Source organism: Dipodomys spectabilis, unplaced genomic scaffold (genome assembly GCF_019054845.1).
Source record: "Dipodomys spectabilis isolate Male_0828 unplaced genomic scaffold, ASM1905484v1 ptg000207l, whole genome shotgun sequence".
NCBI classification, from domain to species: domain Eukaryota; kingdom Metazoa; phylum Chordata; class Mammalia; order Rodentia; family Heteromyidae; genus Dipodomys; species Dipodomys spectabilis.
Genome location: NW_024870884.1, coordinates 11,764,285 through 11,783,426, shown reverse-complemented (window position 1 = coordinate 11,783,426; position 19,142 = coordinate 11,764,285). Strand labels below are relative to the sequence as shown.

At 45.5% G+C, this 19,142-nt stretch overlaps 2 protein-coding genes and 1 pseudogene across 2 annotated transcripts in view; all 3 read right to left on the bottom strand.

Annotated features, from left to right (window-relative positions):
* Positions 1 to 14,193, bottom strand: part of LOC122122276 (crooked neck-like protein 1) — a 29,928-nt gene extending 15,735 nt beyond the window's left edge. Inside the window, 3 exon segments of the mRNA XM_042696379.1 lie at positions 463 to 469; positions 9,266 to 9,279; positions 12,171 to 14,193. Of these exon segments, the coding sequence (XP_042552313.1) occupies positions 463 to 469; positions 9,266 to 9,279; positions 12,171 to 14,176 (2,027 nt within the window). The 5' untranslated portion in view covers positions 14,177 to 14,193.
* On the bottom strand, positions 4,978 to 7,912 carry LOC122122218 (annotated as a pseudogene).
* A 2,845-nt stretch (positions 14,194 to 17,038) lies between the features above and the next one.
* Positions 17,039 to 18,677, bottom strand: LOC122122359 (SNW domain-containing protein 1-like). The gene is given in 2 exon segments (XM_042696517.1): positions 17,039 to 17,258; positions 17,260 to 18,677. Coding segments are annotated over 2 exon segments (1,638 nt in total).
* Between the last annotated feature and the right edge of the window lie 465 nt (positions 18,678 to 19,142).

The following is a 19,142-nucleotide window of genomic DNA, read 5'->3' as shown; positions in this document are numbered from 1 at the left end:
GAGATCTGAACTAGCAATTTAATGACGCATCTAAACCTCCTTGAAAAAGAGCAGCAAGATAAACCCCAATCCAGTAGACGGAAAGAAATAATCAAAATTAAATCAGAATTAAATGAATTAGAATCCAAAAAAACTATAGAAAGAATCAACAAAACAAAGAGTTGGTTCTTCGAAAAACTTAACAAAATTGACAGACCCTTAGCAAATCTTATCAGAAAAAGAAGAGAACACACCCAAATTAATAAACTCAGAGATGAGAATGGAAACATCACCACGGAAACAACCAAGATTCAGAACAATATAAGGGAATACTTCTCAAAACTTTATGCTAATAAGTTTGAGAACTTGACAGAAATGGACCTCTTCCTAGCAAATATTGACATGCCAAAACTAAACCAAGATGAGTTAAACTATCTTAACAGGCCCATATCAAGCATTGAAATAGAAACAGCAATAAGAGACCTCCCAGCTAAGAAAAGTCCAGGACCAGATGGTTTTACAGCGGAATTTTACAAGGCCTTCAAAGCAGAGCTCACACCAATTCTCCTCCAACTCTTCAATGAAATTGAAAGAGAAAGCTCACTACCGAACACATTCTATGAAGCCATCATAACCCTCATCCCAAAACCAGGTAGGGACTCATCAAAGAAAGAGAACTATAGACCCATTTCTTTGATGAACATTGATGCGAAACTTCTCAACAAAATTTTGGCCAACCGACTTCAACAATTCATCCAAAAAATCATACACCACGATCAAACAGGATTCATTTCAGGGATGCAAAGCTGGTTCAATATACGCAAATCAATTAACATTATTCATCACATCAACAGGAGCAAGAATAAGAACCACATGGTTATCTCAATAGACGCAGAAAAAGCATTTGACAAGATCCAACACCCCTTTATGATGAAGGTTTTGGAAAAATTAGGAATCCATGGAACATTCCTCAATACAATAAAGGCTGTATATGACAAACCTACAGCCAGCATTATACTTAATGGTGAAAAACTAAAGCCATTTCCTCTTAACTCAGGATCAAGACAAGGATGCCCACTCTCTCCACTTCTCTTCAATCTAGTATTAGAATGCCTAGCTACAGCAATAAGACAAGATGCAGACATAAAGGGGATCCAAATAGGGAAAGAAGAAATAAAACTCTCCCTCTTTGCAGATGACATGATCTTGTATTTAAAGAATCCCATAGACTCCACTCCCAAATTACTCAAGCTGATTCAAAACTTTGGCAAAGTAGCAGGTTATAAAATTAACCCCCAAAAATCAATGGCTTTTCTGTATGCCAACAATGAGAAAAGTGTGGCTGAAATTAGGAAAGCAACTCCATTTGTAATAGCCTCACAAAAAATAAAATACCTAGGAATTAACTTAACTAACCCTGACATTATTGACTTACCTGTGTCCTAAGGAAGAACTTGCCTCTGATCAATATACAACATTGCTGGCCCCAAAGGTAGCATTTGAGGTGAAAGGAAAAGCAACCACCAGGATAGATTACCTTTAGCAGTTTGTCATGGCCCATGGGGGCTGTTCCCCAAGGGGCCTGGCCAAATGCTTTTCATGGGTAACATGCAGTGATTGTGAACAGGAGTCCTACCACTCAGTGACACTGTCTGTGCCTTCTCTCTTTGGTCTAGAATTCTAAAAGGAAACCCTTGGCTACTCTGCTATTGAGAATTGTCTTCATTAGAAAGCATGCATCATTAAGAATCAGTGATCTGGTAGAGCTGCTTCTAGCCTTGGTTTAGCCAGATAGGCTTTTATATTTATTCAAGAACTGTCTAGAAGATGAGAAAAGTCAACCAGAGTTGATGCCCTCTTGAATTAGTGTCTGTGTTGGCCTTATCAGAGACAAAGGTTTTGATCACTCTCCTGACTTGTCATTAGACTCCTGCTTGGCCTAAATAGGTGGCTCAGGATCCTACCTGCTCCATGGACAATATCTGGGATTCTATTGTTGGAGAGTGAGGCTAGATGCAGGGGTACAAAAATCGTGGTTGCTGTTTGTCATGTGGCCCAAGGGACAGCAGCTTCCAGGAGAGCAGGAAGATGGGGTGCATGTGTCAGCATCACTAAAGGGCCTGGTTGATCCTGGACAAAGGCAGCTTTGAGATTAGGATGCCAGTGTTTGGACAGTGTCAGGAATGAGGCGAGAACCCAAGTCCAGCTCCAGCAGTGTGTGCCCATGGTCTGCCAGAACACTTCCTTACAATCTGTCTTATAGCTCAAGTGGAGACAAAAACAGGAGGCAGCATGCAGTGTCTAGTCTTCCTTTTACCTAGGTGCCCTGCCATGCTGTGTATCTGTATATGGGGACTTAATCTTGGTCCCCTGATCTGCTTTGGGCTTTTATTCCATGGAATTTTTTGATAGTCCCAAATTTCCTGGCTATTGTACTCATTCACCTGAGTTTTTAATGTGTGTTTATAGGCTGTCTTTCTGTAATTTCTTTCCCTACATCTGATGTGATCTTCTGTTTCAGGATACGTCATTATCCAATTCACTGAACTGGCTGAAGTAGCTTTAGCCATCTTAGGACAGAAATGGCCTGGGACTACTGAGATACTGGGACCACTTCTTATCCAGCCACAATTCGGTGTGTTGTCTAGTGATGTTTTCAGGGAGAGCTTGGATCACTACCATCATTGCCATCATCTTCTTGGCTACTCAGATACTCTTTCTATTCCTCCTCCTGAGCATTGTTTTTCCTGTTTTTAATATATTAAAAAGCAACATTGTACAAATGCTGTGACTAGTAGGAAACAGATCCACAATTTTCAGTGAATAATTTTTTTCCGTTGTGTGGCTTGAACTCTGGGCTTGGGCGCTGTCCGTGCTATCTTCAGCTCAAGGCGAGAGCTCTACCGCTTGAGGCACAGCACCACTTCCAGTTTTCTAGTGGTTTATTGGAGATAAGAATCTCAGAGTTTCCTGCCCGGGCTGGCTTTGAACCATGATCCTCAGATCTCAGCCTCCTGAGTAGCTAGGATTACAGGCGTGAGCCAGCCTCGACTGGCTTTATTGAATTTTTATAAACAATTCTGTTTTTGTTTTTTTTTTGGGGTCCGGTCATGGGGCCTGAACTCTGGGCCTGGGCACTGTCCCTCAGCTCTTCAGCTCAAGGCTAGCGCTCTACCACTTGAGCCACAGCGCCACTTCCGGCTTTTTTCTTATGTGGTGCTGAGGAATCGAACCCAGGGCCTCGAGCATGCAAGGCAAGTGCTCTACCACTGAGCCACCTTCCCAGTCCCAAATTTTTATAAAAAATTCTGCAGTGAAACAAATGTTTTTCACAAGACTTAAAACTTTTTAAATCAGAAATGTTGACTTGCCAATAACAGCACACACACCCAAGAGCAACCTGTATGAGCTGTATAATAAACTGTGTCCTTACCCTCCGGCCTTGAGCACACTGAAAATTTACAATTTCTGAAGTCTGAGAGGAAACACATAAAAGCTTCTATGAATCTTTTTTCCCCAAAAGGAGTATTTTTAGTAAAATACTATTGACTATGCATTGATATTTTTTCTCTATGGTCCCTTTGGAGGAATTTGTCAGAGACAAAGACTGGTGTAGAATCTCAGGGACCCTGTAGATTATGTGACCCTCCAGGACTAATTCCAGCCAAGCTCTTCTGCCACTTTGTGCTTCCCTATGGAGATTCCACTGGAGATTGTTCTAGTCCCTTCATTGCTGACCAAATGCTGGAGTCACACTGGGAAGCGGAGGCAAATATCCCCCACCCACTGCCAATATTTGTAGCTCCTCTCATAACCATGGGTGCTGTCCAGAGACTTGCCATGCCCGATGGGGCCTCCACATCGTTCTTCAGACTCTCTCCATCAAGAAGGTCCATGAAGCCATCATCCTCATCAGACAAACTGACTAACACAGGTGACTGGAGTGTGGAAAGAGGAACAAAATTCCCTGGCTCACATCTCTTTCATGTGATGAAAGCATCCAAGCTGGGGCTGAGTGCTGCCTCTGTGAGAAGTCATCTTTACCCTCGTCTAGTCCATGGGCATACAGGCAACCATGAGATGCAGGTGTTATGAGCTTCTTAAACTCAAATGCTTCTTTTTCCTTGTTTTCATCCTGGTCAATGAGCTGAAAGATATCATGTTCCAGAGAATCGGAATGGCTCCTATTCCAGGCTGGGCTATACCCCAAAATCTTCTAAGGCAAGGAATCTATCCTCATAATTTATCCTCTTGGTGAGATTTTCAAGGTGTTCTTTTCTGTGCAAGGGTGCAGGAGAATCCAGACAGAAACCTGCATCAGTGGATTTAGAAGAGCCCGTTCCCTGAAGACTGCTGTTGTTTTACATCTCCAGTGTCTGCTCACACTCACTGCTCAACCCTGGCAACTGATCCATCCTGACGGTCAGCTTGGTGACAGGGGCCATTTCCCCCAGCAGCAGACATGTCCAACAAGGCCTGGGCCAAGAACTAAGGCACGGGTTGAGGAAGACTGCAGGCAAAAAGCTGTCGTCCCCCAATCCTCCGGATTACAGAGCTGAACCCTCCACTCTCAACCCCATGCAATTTTTTGATATTCCCTATTTCCAGGCTATTGCACTCACGACCTGGGTGTGTGTTTTTCTTTTTTAGAAAAACAAGATGTGTATTTTATTGTCGAAAACTTTACACAGACAAATACTTTGTGCAGACAAAGCAGTGTTAAAGTATTCACCATCATTTAAGGAAATAAACCACTTAAACAGAACAATGTCTGCACTTATATCTGTATAAAAATAAGATACATTTTTACAGAATTCCCACTGCAGTTCTTATAGCAATAAACAATACACAACTATAATAAAGTACAGTCGATCCTGACCATGGTTTGCTATGAGATACTACTAGGGCATTTTCCTGTGTGAAAGAATTTCCACATACCTCTTCTCGAAAGAAAATGTCCTCTGTGTTTCTAGACACCTAGATTGAAGAACCCACATGCTAACCACTTGGGATTGAGTGCACACTCCTGGCCTCAGGATGACGCGGGGGTCGGCGTCGGTGTCTGCCGTGGCCCAAGCGGCTGCTGCCGTGGTGCTTGCCCTTGTGGACCCCTCGAAGGAGCAGACCGTTGCCCAGGTCCCTGTGCTGGCCCCTCTCGTGTCTGTGCTGCTTAGCAGCGTGGGAATGATCGCGGGGCTTGCTCTAAATCAAGAACAGGACTTTTTTCCTCTATGGCCAAGTCTGTTTGAGTGTCGTCTCTGGGGCACTGGCCTCCAGGTGAGGAGAGGCGTGGTTGTGGTGGCCCAATGGCCCTCCCTGTGGCTGAGGGACCTGCTGGGGGACCTCAAGCAGTATGTCCCAGGCCAGCTCCGCCTGTTGCTGCAATGTCTTCTGGGAGTGTGTGATCTAGACCCGTGACCCCATTCATGACCTCGACTGATCCACTCTTCTGCTCTTGCTGCTTCTCTTGTTGCTTTTCTTGCTGTCTTTTCTTACACCATGGTAAGAGCTTTAGGAAGCCTGCTGTCTGTCTTCAGGTTCCTTTTATTAAGTTCAAGCTCCAGAGTTTATTCATTCTAGAAGATTTCATGTTCTTGCTGACTAATTTCATCCTGGGTTAGGTGTTTGTACCCTTCCCTACTGACAGCAAGTCCAACTAAATTGTGTGATGGGGTATTTTGGACACAAGGGTCTTCCTTGATACATAAGAAAGTGTTGCTGACTGCTGTGACTGGGGACAAGACAATAATGGGAAAACAGGCCACAGAACTGAGGTCTTGGGGAGCCAGGTGACCGGATGGGATTCCTGCTACCACGTCCTAGTGTGCCCTAAGAAGAGTTTTATTGAGTTCAGTTCAGTGGGAGGGGCAACTACAGATCAGTGCACACATGAGGGTATCAATCTATCTTGTGGTTATAGCCATTAATGAGGTATAATTTGTAAACATAGAAATAATTGACTCCTTTATCATTAGGGAGCAAAAGGGAATAATAAAACATTCCTTCCATAAAACAGACATCCACCTTATCCCCAAGGCCTTAAACTCATCGTGTTCAAGCAGCTCCCCACTCACTTGGGGTAATAACTTTTACCTCTGTCAGCCTCAACTGTTTGGCCTTATTCAGGCTCAGCTCTGAGCATTCCGAGGGCACTTTGAGCTGGCATTCCAAGCTCTTGAACCCTTTCAGGTTCACAGCTCAGCATCAGAGGCCCTCATGGTATTAACAGACAATTGAAGCCATATGTTGGAAGAACTGGCAAATTCCGACTCAGAGGCCCAATGTACAGTGACATTTTCAGGTTCCTCTTTGATCATCTTCACACTGAGGGATGCCAGGGACTTCTCTTTGGCTATTGCTTCTCTATCTAAGTGATGACAGCTTGAAGGCCCAGGAGAAGCCACCCAAGGTAGACAGGGCTGGGGTCCCATCCAGATTCAGTCCCTTTGCTTTCAACTTGGCTTCCTGTAAGGCTAATTTTCTCTGCTTCCCTTTCTAGAAATTCAGTTAGGCTTTTTCCTGGTATACAGCCAAAGCATCTCTATGCATATTTCTTGAATTTCCTATTCTGTAGTGCCAAAAAAAGAAGAAACCAGTGGGGAGGAGTGGGCAGTTAAATCTGGAGCACCCTAGTCGCCAGGTAGATGCACACACACGATACGGTCTCTGGTTGGGAGTGAACAAAAACATTGGTCACAGACTATCGTTCATGTAATTCCATCAGGGACTACCTAGGCAGTCTGAATAAGGGTTTGATCACGTTCACATTTTAAGACTTGTAAATACATAGCAATGATCGTCTGGGGTGCTTGACATGCACAGATCCCCAGCTACTTCAGCACCCTCTGCTCTGCCTTAATAACTTGCATTTGCTGTTAATGTTGCTCTGGGCAAGGACCAGAGGGCTTGGAGTCCTTTGTTTTCTTTACTGGTGGAGGTGGTGGAATACACTTATCACATCTCTTATCCTCCTGGGAGCTTCTGAGATTTTTGATGCAAGCTAGCCTTGAAGGACTAGAGTAAGAAGGTGTCTTTCTAAAGGGCAGGACTCTGGGTTGTCATTGGGTTGTCTTTGCCTACTAGGACAAATGGTCTAAAATGAAGTCATTCTAAGTCATGGAATTAGAAGTAGCAACACTATGATTTATGATGAGACTGAGCTGGGGAATATACTGGTGAAGCACTTGGAGTGAAAACACAGTACCCTTGAATACTCAAAGTCCTGGCCATGAGAGACTCAGGTAGTTGAACAATATGGCTGCCCTCAGATGGACCTGCCTCTTTCCCTATCTACTCTACTGCTGACTGAAAGGTCTCACAGATGAAGTGCTCTGGAGGCAAGGATCCATAGGTGGGATCCATGACTTGAATGGATCTAAGGTAGGACCCATGACTTCAATGTCTTTAAAAGGCTGAACTGATACTGCTGCAACAGTGACCCCGATAAACTTCTTGAACCTGGGAGGCAGCCAGCCAGCCAAAGGCCAATTGCTGGCATTCGACTGCTGTGATAGGATGGAGCCACTTGCCTTATAAGATTCTTGCTTGGATTTTTACCCTTCTTTGTCTGACAGACACAGTCATTTTTTATAACACTCAGGACTTTCAATGTAATACTTGGTGTCACTGATTCCACATCAGTTCTGCTTGTGATGGACAAAATGCCTTCTTTGCATTGGTGAATCCACAGGCTGGTGCCCATGGAACCTTCTGGCAATCAGAGCATCCCAGAAGCAGCTGGCCTTGTAGAACCCTGGAAAGGCTTCCAAAGCCTCCATCATGGCACCAAGGGACATTCTGCTGTGGGAGACTGTGGTACTGTCCCTGGGTGAAGCCTGTGTCCTGAGCATTCATATCAGGCAATTGCATTTCCCTCTACCAGGCTGTTCAAGCTCAGACACTGCAGGAGGACAATGAACATGGCATCTCCCATGGCAACACCAGAGAACCCACCAAACAAATGGCTCCCATCTTTGTGATTGCAGCTTTGCTGGTTCAGAGCTATACCAGGAAGAATGCTGCTCTCTTCTTGATGTAGAGGCTGTCTGTGGTCTTCTGTAGCTGCAATTTTGTATAGGCAGAGGGAGCTGAGGAATCGAACCTGGGCCTCAAGCATGCAAGGCAAGCACTCTACCACTGAGCCACCTTCCCAGCCCAAACTTGACTTTTCTGAGTGAGCTTTGTTCTCTAGCTTTGAAGCCTTCTGAAGGGCTGTAGGCTATTAAACTCCTTTCTTTTAAACAACATGCAGCCTGTTTCTAATAGGGCCAGGGGTGAAACATTTCATCTGCTCTGAAAGCATGTTCTCTGGCCTTGATTAACCCACCCTCTCATTCTCTACATGAACTGGACACCATCTGTCTCCTTAAACCTGTAAAACCTGGCTTATCTAGTCAACCTTCATACCTACACATAGGCATGTGTATGCACTTATGTGCTTGTGTGTTCATGGCCATACCTTCCCTTACTTGGTCTGTCACACCTGACTATGCTCAGGAGTTGTCACTGGGATCAGCTCCCAGGCTCTCTCACTTTTTTTTATTTTATTTGTGAACATGCTGTACAGAGGGGTTACAATTACATAGGCAGGATAATGCATACATTTTTTATCAAGCATTGCAGCCTCCTCCTTTGTTTACCCTTCCCCTCCCTTCCTGGCCTCCCCCCTCCCCCCCACTGACATTGTAAAGCTCGTTTTTGACATGACAATTTGTACTTCTCATTGTTGCAACAGGTCCACCTGAATCCTCTCTCACTTTTGACCTACAGGTGGGCCACCAGGAGTTAGTGCTACTGTCCTCTGTCCCTTATCCTGTTACATCACTGGACCACCTTTGCCCCTCTCACTTCCATGTGGAAATGACTGGTCTTTAGCTCCTCAGACCTAGAGGTGAAAAGTGGTCCAGTCAGGTCCTCACCCCTCCCCCATAACCCTCCCCAGAACAAATCTTCAGTCAAACCCCTGTTGGTACCATGGGAACCACTAAGGGCATCAAGTCACCCATTTTAAAGTGGAACAGAACTTTTCATTCTATGCTATACTTTCAACTTCTTATTCAGCCCCTGCCTCTTAAGACTTCTTTCCATAGACAAATATATACATTCACAACCAAGGAACTGTTACTGCTGCTTTATACCAGTCGGGATGTCATCTCAGCCTCTATCCCTAAAAATGACCGCCCCCCGCCCCCCCCCTCTGTCAGCAGGAAATAGCCAGAGAGAATCAGTGGCTCTTCTCAATTGTCAAAAGGCTAGAATGTTAGGTATGCCCATGACATTGGCCCACTCTCCTCCTCTTCTCTACTAGAAAGGAAAGCTCAGTAGCCATTCCAGAAATCACCTGTGGGAAACAAGTAATCAATCACATCGAAGTGTCAATCCCCTGATTGAGGCTGCAAGGGCCCCAGGCTCTGAGGTCACTTCCTCATCCTCTGAGGTCTTGTGCTTATCTGCCCCAGTCAGGCCTCTTCCTGCCAGTGAGAAGATCCATCAGCTCTGACGTCATTTCCACATCCGCTGTGGACACACCTCCTCCTTGCCCTTCCTATATAATTCCTCTCTCCTGCCCTATGCTCTCACTGTGCATGCATCCAACTCAGGCAGGACATCCGTTTGCTCCTGCTCTTGACTAAATCAACTCTTGCTGAAGAAGATGGCACTCGCCAGCTTTTTACCTGTACCTACTCAGCTATCTCAGGACCAACTTGAAGCAGAAGAGAAGGCAGAATCACACAGTCCATGGCAGATTTCCCTGGCCTCTTCCCGCAGAGAAACTTCCCTCATACAGATACCAAAAAGGCTGTATATCTTGCTTGTTAGAGGACTTTGATGATGCTTTTCCAGAGATCCATGTGGCCCAGTATCCACTGGATAGAGATGACAAAAAAAAAACAGGTCAAATGCACTGGCCATTCAGGTCGATACTGAAGGAAGAATTGAGTACGATGCAATTGCTCAACGAAGACATTCAAAAGATAAGGTCATTTACAGCAAATATACTGACCTGGAGCCAAAGGAGGGTATGAATACCAATGTTCCAGACCCACAGAGAAATGGCGAAGAAGTTCTCAAGAGCTCATAGCAAAGACATGGGTAGCCTTAGACACGTATGTCTAGCAAAAGGTTGCCACAGCCATGCCAGTTGGAGCAGCTGATAAACTGGCTCGCACTCAGTATATGAGATACACACCATCTCAGCAAGGAGTGGCATTTAACTCTGGAGCTTCACAGAGGCTAATTCAGATGGTAGTAATGCAGAAAGATCCAATGGAACCTCTGAGGTTCAAGATCAACAAGAAGATTCCCCAGGGACCACCTACTCCTCCTGCACCTGTCATGCACTCTCCAAGTCAAAAAATGACTGCCAAGAAGCAACAAGAGTGGAAGATTCCTCCTTGAATTTCCAACTGGAAAAATGCAAAGGGTTATACAATTCCATTAGACAAGCAACTGGCCGCTAGTGGAAGAGGACTTCGGATGGTACACATCAATGAGAACTTTGCCAAACTGGCTGAAGTTCTCTATATTGCTGACTGGAAGGCTCTGGACACTGTGGAAAGATGGGCCCAAGTGGAGAGAAAAAGGATTCAGAATGAAAGGTAAACTTAGAGTGATGGCCCAAAAGCCAGCGACAGGAGAGCTGGGATCAAAACCCATGTGGACAGATGATAGGGAGGCACGCATGTAGGAGGGATGAGATCCAGCAGGAGAGGCAAAAAGAGAGATGGCATGACCATTATCTTTCCTGGGCAGCTGCTGGGAAGGGATCGGAACTGCAGAAAAAGGAACAGCAGATAATCACTGAAATCACTGAAGTCATTGGGGTGTCCCCAATCCTTGCACCTCAAATGAAGTTCAGTATGACCGACGGCTCTTCAATCAATCCAACGGTATGGACAGTGGATTTGCAGGCAGAGAAGATGCAATTTACAATATGTCACAAGCTAAAAAGAAAATAATACTGACACAGATAATAGCAAAAAGTTTTAAATCCTTTCTTCTGCCTTCCCCTACCATCCATTCAGAAATTAACACACCTCACCAAATCAACAGGAAATGACTTGACAGCTTACTTGGTTTTATGGTGACATCCTACTTTGGGGTGATAACCTTTGTTCCTGTTGTCTATCCAATATCCATAATTTTTCGACAACAATAACCAAAAATATATTCTTTTAGACATGGTCTAACCATGTGGGCCAGGATGCTTCAAACTCCCAATCCTCTTACCTCAGTCTCACAAGTGTTGGGATTACAAGCAAACACCATCAGTGCTTAAACCAAAAATCATCTTCCTCCAGTTTCCATGAGTTGACTGATATCCCTTAGGATCTGCAGTGGGGTGGAAGTCAGGTGCCTGCAGGGCTGAAGGGTTACTAGGTCTGGACGTCCACATGGCTTGCCAGTGGTGAGCAGAAGCCTTGTTGGTCAGACCTCCTTAATCCAGTCAACCAGGCACAGGGAAAGGTCAGATGTGACATTTCAAGAAACAAGCCTGAGAGGTGCTTACAATGAAGACCTGTGATGGAATTAACATGGTCAACATTGCCCACAGTACTTCACATACCTTACCTCTAGTTGGGCAGAATTGTTCCTTCTGATCTGCACTGTGACATTTTTATAGTAGCTTCTAAATAAATACATACCTACCATAAGACTTGGCAATCTCTTTCTTGGAATCAAAACAAGTATACTAAAAGTGGATGTCCATCCCAAGTCTGCAATGTGGGTGTTCCTAACAGCTTCAAGTGTCTGAGCCAAATGTCCATCCCCAGTGAATTGGTAAAAACTATACATGTACTAAGTAATACTATCAAATAAACACCTGTACTTCAATATCTTCCATATGAAAACAAAGAACTACCATTTATACATATATAGCTCAATGTTGTCCTCCTCTTCTGTGGGAAGGTTGATAATCGCTAGTCTCCTGACCTCCTTTTCAAAGTATCCTCAGGAAGTTTAGAGAAGCTGAACCTCTGGGCCAGGTTGTTGGGTTCTCTAATGTAAGTTTCAATAAATGGAGACCACAACATGCTTCAGATAGATAAGAGTTTATTTTATTTTATTCCTTCCAACAAGGAAAAATTTTACAAAATTTACAATATTACAAAATTTTACAACATTACAAATAAAAATATAAAACACCAAAATGTGGCAACATTTAGAGAAAGCATCCTGAGTCAAGATGCTGTTGTTTCTTCCAAAGTTTAGCCATAGTCAGAAGTTTGAGGTTAGGTTGGCTGGCAGCTTCATCTTCTGGAAAGATGTAGTCACAGTATTCTTCCCAGCCTGCATCAGACCCGTCATCAGTCTGAACCTTTCTTCTCTTCTTCACTTTCTCTGGCATGAGTCTGTCTACTCTCTCCTTATCTGATACTGTTCCAAATTCATCCTCAAAGCGTCTCCACGATTGCAGCAGCATAAGCCTCGCTTCCTTTTCTTCACAGTTCTGCATGGTTTTGTTAGCCTCTTCATAAATCTGTCTGCATTTAGACACACTTCTGTCTTCTCCTGCAGACAACTCAAAGTGAGCCAAACTGATCCATACCTTGACATGCTGTGTCCGTTGGAGCAACTGTTGGTAAAGATTTCGTGTTCTCTCAATTTCTCCCTGTTCCATCTCAAAGTCGATGTAGGATTTCCAAAGCACCTCTGGCATGTCTAAGCGAGGCTGGCTGATGGCTAACTCATAGATTGCCCTGGCTCTCTCCACATCACCAAGGATTGTCTCTAATTCTGCAAACTTAATCCAGGAGGTACAATTTTCAGGTGCAAATTCCAACAGCTTTGCATAAAGCTTCCGGCATCTGTCAAATTCTCGAAGCTTCACTTCCAGTTCTATGTAGCCTTTAAATAACTTGCTCTTTGGACACTTGCCTATGGAAGTCCCCAAAGCTCTTCTGGCAGATGATAAATTTCTCTGTCTTATTTCAAATTGTGCATAATAGAGCCACATTTTGGCAAATGTGAACTCTTGATGAGGAATTAATTCCAAAGAGGCTTGATACACCTGCCTTGTCCTCTCAGGATCCTTTGCCTGCAATTCTTCATAGAGTGCATAGTTGATCCAGAGGTAGATGTAACGCTTCCAGTGTCTCTTCTCCTGAATGGGTGGAATGTTGGCAATGGCTCTCTCATAAACCTCTCGCACTGTGTCAGCTTCTGCAGTGCTTTCCAGTAAGCGCAAGTAATCAAACCACGCATCATAATTGTGGGGACTGGCCCTCACTTCCTCTTCATACTGGAATCTGCGTTTGCTCACAATGATAGCCTCAATACCCCGTCTGTCACCAAACTTCTTCTCAAAGATGGTATAGTTTTTGACGAGCTCTTGAGCCTCATGTGTTGGGATTCTGTCCAAGGCATACTTGTAGATGACCTGGGCCCTCTCAAATTCTTTCTGGTTTTCCTCAAATTTGGCAAAGGCAACATAGAGGTGTTCATCCATATGCTCCTCTCCGAAGAACTCAACAGCTCTCTCATACACTTTCCGTGCGTGGGCAAAATAAGCATGTTTTTCTTCAGAGTGGGCATATTTGATCCAGTTCTTCACCCGCGGGTGCACAAGAACAAAGCGTTCGTAAATGGTCCGAGCCCGCTCCACCTCTTTGTATCTCAGCTCAAAGTTAATGTAGGAGTGCCAGGCTTGCTCCTCGGGCTGCCATTCCATCCAGCGCTCAAACACCTGCCGGGCACCGGCCATGTTCCCCAACAGCTCTTCCATGTATGTGTACTTGTACCAGAACTGGCTGACTCGTGGCAGTGCTGTTATGGCACGGTCCCACACATTTCGGGCATGGTTGGCCTGGCGATTCTTCATTTCCATTTCTGCATATTTCAGCCAGAGGGTGATATTTCTATAGTCCACGTCTAAAGCACGCTCGTAGATGGATCGAGCCCTCTGAATTTCCTGGAGCCTTTCTTCCCATTGTGCGTATTTTATCCAGTTCCCAATCACAGTCCGGTTCTTCCTTAAGTTATCTTCAAAGGCCTTCCTTTTCCTCAGCTTGTAGTCATTGAATTCTTCTTCATCTGCGATCCTCTGTTGAGGTGGAGGTGGAAGAAGCTCAAGCTCTCGTTCTTTGGCCTCCCTGAGCAGTTGTTCGGCGGTGATCTGGACGAGAGCTGGAGCTTTGTTTTTGACCTTGGCCACCTGAGGGATCCGCAGTTTCCCGACTGCGGTGGAGACCGCCATGTCTGCAGGAGATCCTGGGAGATGTCCGCACACACTGGGATCGCAGAGAGCTGCCCGACAGAGAGCTCTTGACACTATCAAGCTTCCCAACAACAAAGCGAGTCGGCAGGAAGAGCTGAGTGACAGGAGGGAGCAAGACCAACCTGCGCGCCGACCTGCACTGGAGGGAGGCTGGTCCACAGACAAAGCTGAGCACCAGCCAGAGGGCTTATATAGTGCCAGGCGGGGAGGAGGCGTGGCCACAGCGGAGGCGGAAATGACCTCAGAGCTTAGGGAGCCTCTCACTGGTGGAAGCAGGCAGGGCTGGGCGGATGAGGGAGTAACTGGGCTTATCAGGGTGTGACAGGGTGGATAAGGGCGTGGCTGGGCTTAGGAAGACAGGGCTGGGTGGGTGAGGGGGTGACCTCAGAGGGTGAGGTGTTGACCTCAGAGCCTGGAGCCCTTTGCTGACTCATTCAGGAGATTGACTGAGGAGATTACTGCTTTCCAGCAGGAGAATTTTGGAAAGGCGACCATGCTGCCCTCTCCTGGAAAGGAGGAGGAGAGCAGAAGGGGAGGGAGTGGTATTATCCTGGGCACACAGAACATTCCAGGCTTTTGAAGATTCTCTGGGCTACTTCCTGCTGACACAGGGGTATCATTCTTAGGAATAGAATGCAGAGATGTCATCCGGATCAGGACAAGGCAGCAGAGATGGTTCCTTGATTGTGAACCTGGATATTCTTCTAGGGAAAGAAGACTTAGGAAACAGAGTCTGAATAAGAAAGTTGAAAGCTTAGTTTAGAAGTAGAGCGTCTGTTCCAATTTAACATGGGTAGCTTGATATCTTTAGTGGTTCACATGATGGCAGTAGGCTTTTGACCAATACATGGGCTAAGGAGGGATAGGAGCAAGATCTCATGAGATCTGACAAAGGATTCTTACTTTCCTGTGAGAAAATTGATCATCATTACTGTGCTGACCTCCCACTCAAAATGTCCTCAGAACATAGAGAGAAGCCAAACCCTCTGGGCCAGGTTGTTGGACTCCCTTGTGTAGGGTTTGCCGAAAGGAGACCGCCACATGGTTCGGGCAGAAAGAGTTTATTATATTGTATTTTATTTTGTTCCTTCCACAAGGAAGGAATTTTATTCTGCAAGTTTACAAATAAAAATAGAACAAAGGAAAACGTGGAAACGTTAAAAATAACTTTTCCTATTTTTTTTATTGTGAAAATACCGTACAAAGGGGTTACAATCATGTGGGCAAGGTAATGAGTACATTTATTATCAAGCATTGTTGCCTCCTGCTTTGCTTCCCCTCCCCATCCCTTCCAATCTGCCACCTCCCCACCCCAGCCAAAGTTGTAAAGTTCGTTTTTTTTTAATTTTTTTATTGTGAAAATACTGTACAGAGGAGTTACAATTACATGGGCGATACAGTGAATACATTTCTTATAAAGCCTCCTTATTATAGCTTCCTCCTTTGTTTACCCTTCCCATCCTTTCCCATCCTCCTTCCCCACCCATCCAATCCTCCCAAAGTTCATTTTTTTGACAAAACAACTTGTATATCTCATTGTTGCGATGGGTCCACTTGTATCCCTATATAATCGACGTGTTTCTTCCCTTCCCCTCCACAAATTATACCAACATCAAATACAGTGAAAGCAGGGGTTATACGGTGGGGGAGGGACACACAAAGCAACAAAGAAATCATCTTATAACTATGTTAGTAACAATTGCAAGAAAGAAAAAAAATTTGAATACTCATTTTGGTGTTTATTTCACCGAACATCAATTTATGTAAACTTTTCTACTTGTCTCAGACATACACTAGTTATTGCAAATAAGGGAAACCATGGGACCTATGTTTCATTGGGCCTGGCTTACTTCACTTAATGTAATTTTTTCCAAGTCTTCCCTTTTCCTAACAAATGGGGCAATGTCCTTCTTTCTGCTGGAGGCATAGAATTCCATTCTGTATATATACCACATTTTCTTGATCCATTCATCTACTGAGGGGCATCTGGGTTGGTTCCATATCTTCGCTATGGTAAATAATGCTGCAATAAACATCGTCATGCTGGTAGCTTTAGTGTGGTCTTGTTTGTAAACACTTGGGTAAATGCCCCAATGTGGGATTCCTGAGGTCCTAGGGGAGCTCTATGTGTAGTCTTCTGAGGAACCTCCATAGTGCTTTCCAAAGTGGTTGCACAAGTTTACACTCCCACCCACAATGCAGTAAGGTTCCCTTCTGTCCACATCCCCTTCAGCATCTGTTGTTATAAGAGTTCTTGATTATAGCTAGCCATTCTAACTGCAGTGAGGTGGTATCTCAAGGTTGTTTAGATTTGCATTTCTTTTATGACTAGAGAGGTTGAGCATTTCTGCCTGTGTCTATTGGCCATCCTTCTTTCCTCTTCAGAGAAGTTTCTCTTTAAGTCTTTAGCCCACTTATTTATTGGGTAGGTGTTTCTTTGAAGATTTGTTGCTGGGGGATTTAATTTTTTGAGTTCCAGGTCTATTTTAGATATGAGACCCTTGTCCATTGCGTGGCTAGTGAAACTCTTCTCCCAATCCGTGGGCTTTCTATTGATCTTGCGAGCTATGTCCTGTGCGATGCAGAAGCTCTGCAATTTCATGCAGCCCCATTTGTCCAAGCTTTCTTTGATTTGTTGTGTTTTCTGGGTCTCTGAAGACAATTTTGGCCTGTGTCAAGCAGACCTAGGCTTTCTCCTCTTCCATCCTGTAAAATTTTCTGAGGGTCTGCTTTGACTCCGAGGTCTTTGATCCATTTGGAGTGGATCCAGATTTGGATTTTACTCTGACCCTTTCCAAAGCATATCCCCACGACTTGCATCACTAGGGTTCTGAACCAAGTTCATTGAGTGAGAAGAGAGAAGTATCTACGGCTTCCTCCTCTTCTTGCCTTCATGCTCATGCTCCTCAGGTCGGCTGCTATCTGCAAGTCTTTTGGAGCCACTGTGCTGTTTAGCTTCTTGCAGAAACTTGTCCAAACCAAAAGGATCCTCCTCAAACTGCACTGGCCCTTCTCGTGCGGTCTGCCTATGTTCTGAACCGGAAAACTCTTGCACTGGAAGAAAGCTGTTGGTCTGGATTTTGGTTTTTAGGTCATCACCATCCATGTCCTTGTCCAGATTTGTCCTGGGCCTATAGATGGTCTGGGCCATGTCTTTATCACCTCTCCAGGTGAGATCATAAACGCTGTAAATGTCATCTTCTCCACCTGCAAATCCGCTGTCCATACCTTTGGACTGGTTGAAGAGCCTCTGGTCATACCAAACTTCCTTGGAGGTTCCAGGATTGGGGACACCCAGAGCAATGACTTCAGTGATAACTCGATGTTCCTTCCTCTGCGGTGGTTTCCATCTCTTCTCAGCAGCTGCCCTGGAAAGATGCCGGTTGTGCTGTCTCTCTTTTTGCCTCTCATGCCGGATCTCCTCCCTCCCACGGGCCTCCCCATCTTCTCTGTCCACACGGGTTTTGATGCCAGCTCTCCTCTTCCTGGCTTTTTGGGCCATCACTCTAAGTTTCTCTTCATGAATCTCTCTTGCTTTCTGAGCCCTTTTTCTCTCCACTTGGGCCCGTGTTTCCACAGCCTCCTGAGCCTTCCGATCGGCAATGTAGAGAGCTTCGGCGAGTTTGGCAAAGTTCTCATTGATGTGTACCATCTGAAGTCCTCTTGCATCGGCGGCCAGTCGCTTGTCTAAGGGAATTGTATAACCCTTTGCATTTTTCCAGTTGGAGATGCAAGGAGGAATCTTCCACTCTTGTTGCTCCTTGGCAGTCATCTTTTGGCTTGGAGAGTGCATGACAGGTGCAGGAGGAGAAGCTGGTCCCCGGGGAATCTTCTGGTTGATCCGGAACTTCGGAGGCTCCATTGGATCTGTCTGCATCTCCACCATGCGAATGAGCCTCTGTGTAGCTCCAGAGTTCAATGCCACTCCTTGCTGAGATGGTGTGTATCGCAGATACTGAGCAGGAGCCAGTTGATCAGCTGCCCGAACTGGCATGGCTGAGGCAACCTTCTGCTGCACACACTTCTCTAAGGCTACCCTTGTCTTTGCTGTGATCTCTTGAATAGCTTCTTCGCTGGGTCTCTGTGGGTCTGGATCACCGGCATGCATCCCCTCCTGTGGCAGCAGGTCAGTATATTTGCTGTAAATGACCTTGTCTTTTGACTGACCTTGTCGAGCAACTGCATCGTACCGAATTCTTCCTTCAGGATCGACCTGAATGGCCAGCGCATTGGACCTGGTTTGTTGTCGTCCCATATCCAGTGGATACTGGGCCACATGGATCTCTGGAAAAGCACCTCCATCTCCAAAATCTTCTAGCGAGCGAGGATTCCAACCTTTTCGGCACCCATACTGGGGAGGTTCTCTGCGTGAGGAGGCCAAGGAGGTCTGCCAGGAACTGTGAGATCTTGCCTTCTCTTCAGCTTCATGTTGGTCCTGGGATAGCTGAGTAGGTGCGGGTAAAAAGCTGGTGAGCGCCATCTTCTTTGGCAAGAGTTGATTTACCCAAAAGCAAGAGCAAGAAGGAGAGCACACTGCCAGCCAGCCTGAGCTGGAAACCACAGTGCAGAGAGTGAAAGTTTAGGGCAAGGGAGAGGGATTAAATAGGGGAGGGCCAGGAGGAGGTGTGGCCACAGGGGATTCAGAAAGGACCTCAGAGCCTAGGGAGCCTCTGGGGAAAGCAGGTGTGGCCTGGCCCAAGAGGGCTTGGCAGGATGGATCTGGGTGTGACCTTGTGGATGAGGGTGTGACTGGGTAGAGGAGGCCTGGACCTCAGAGCATTAGGCAGTGACTGGCAGTCAGAGGATGAACCCTCAGAGCTGATTACTGGTTTCCAGTAGGCCATTTGTGCTAAGGCTACTGTGCTGTCCTGGTAGGGGAGGAGGAGAGGATGGGGGGAGGGGACTATTCTCCCAGGTAGACCTTACATTCTACTCTGTTTCTAGT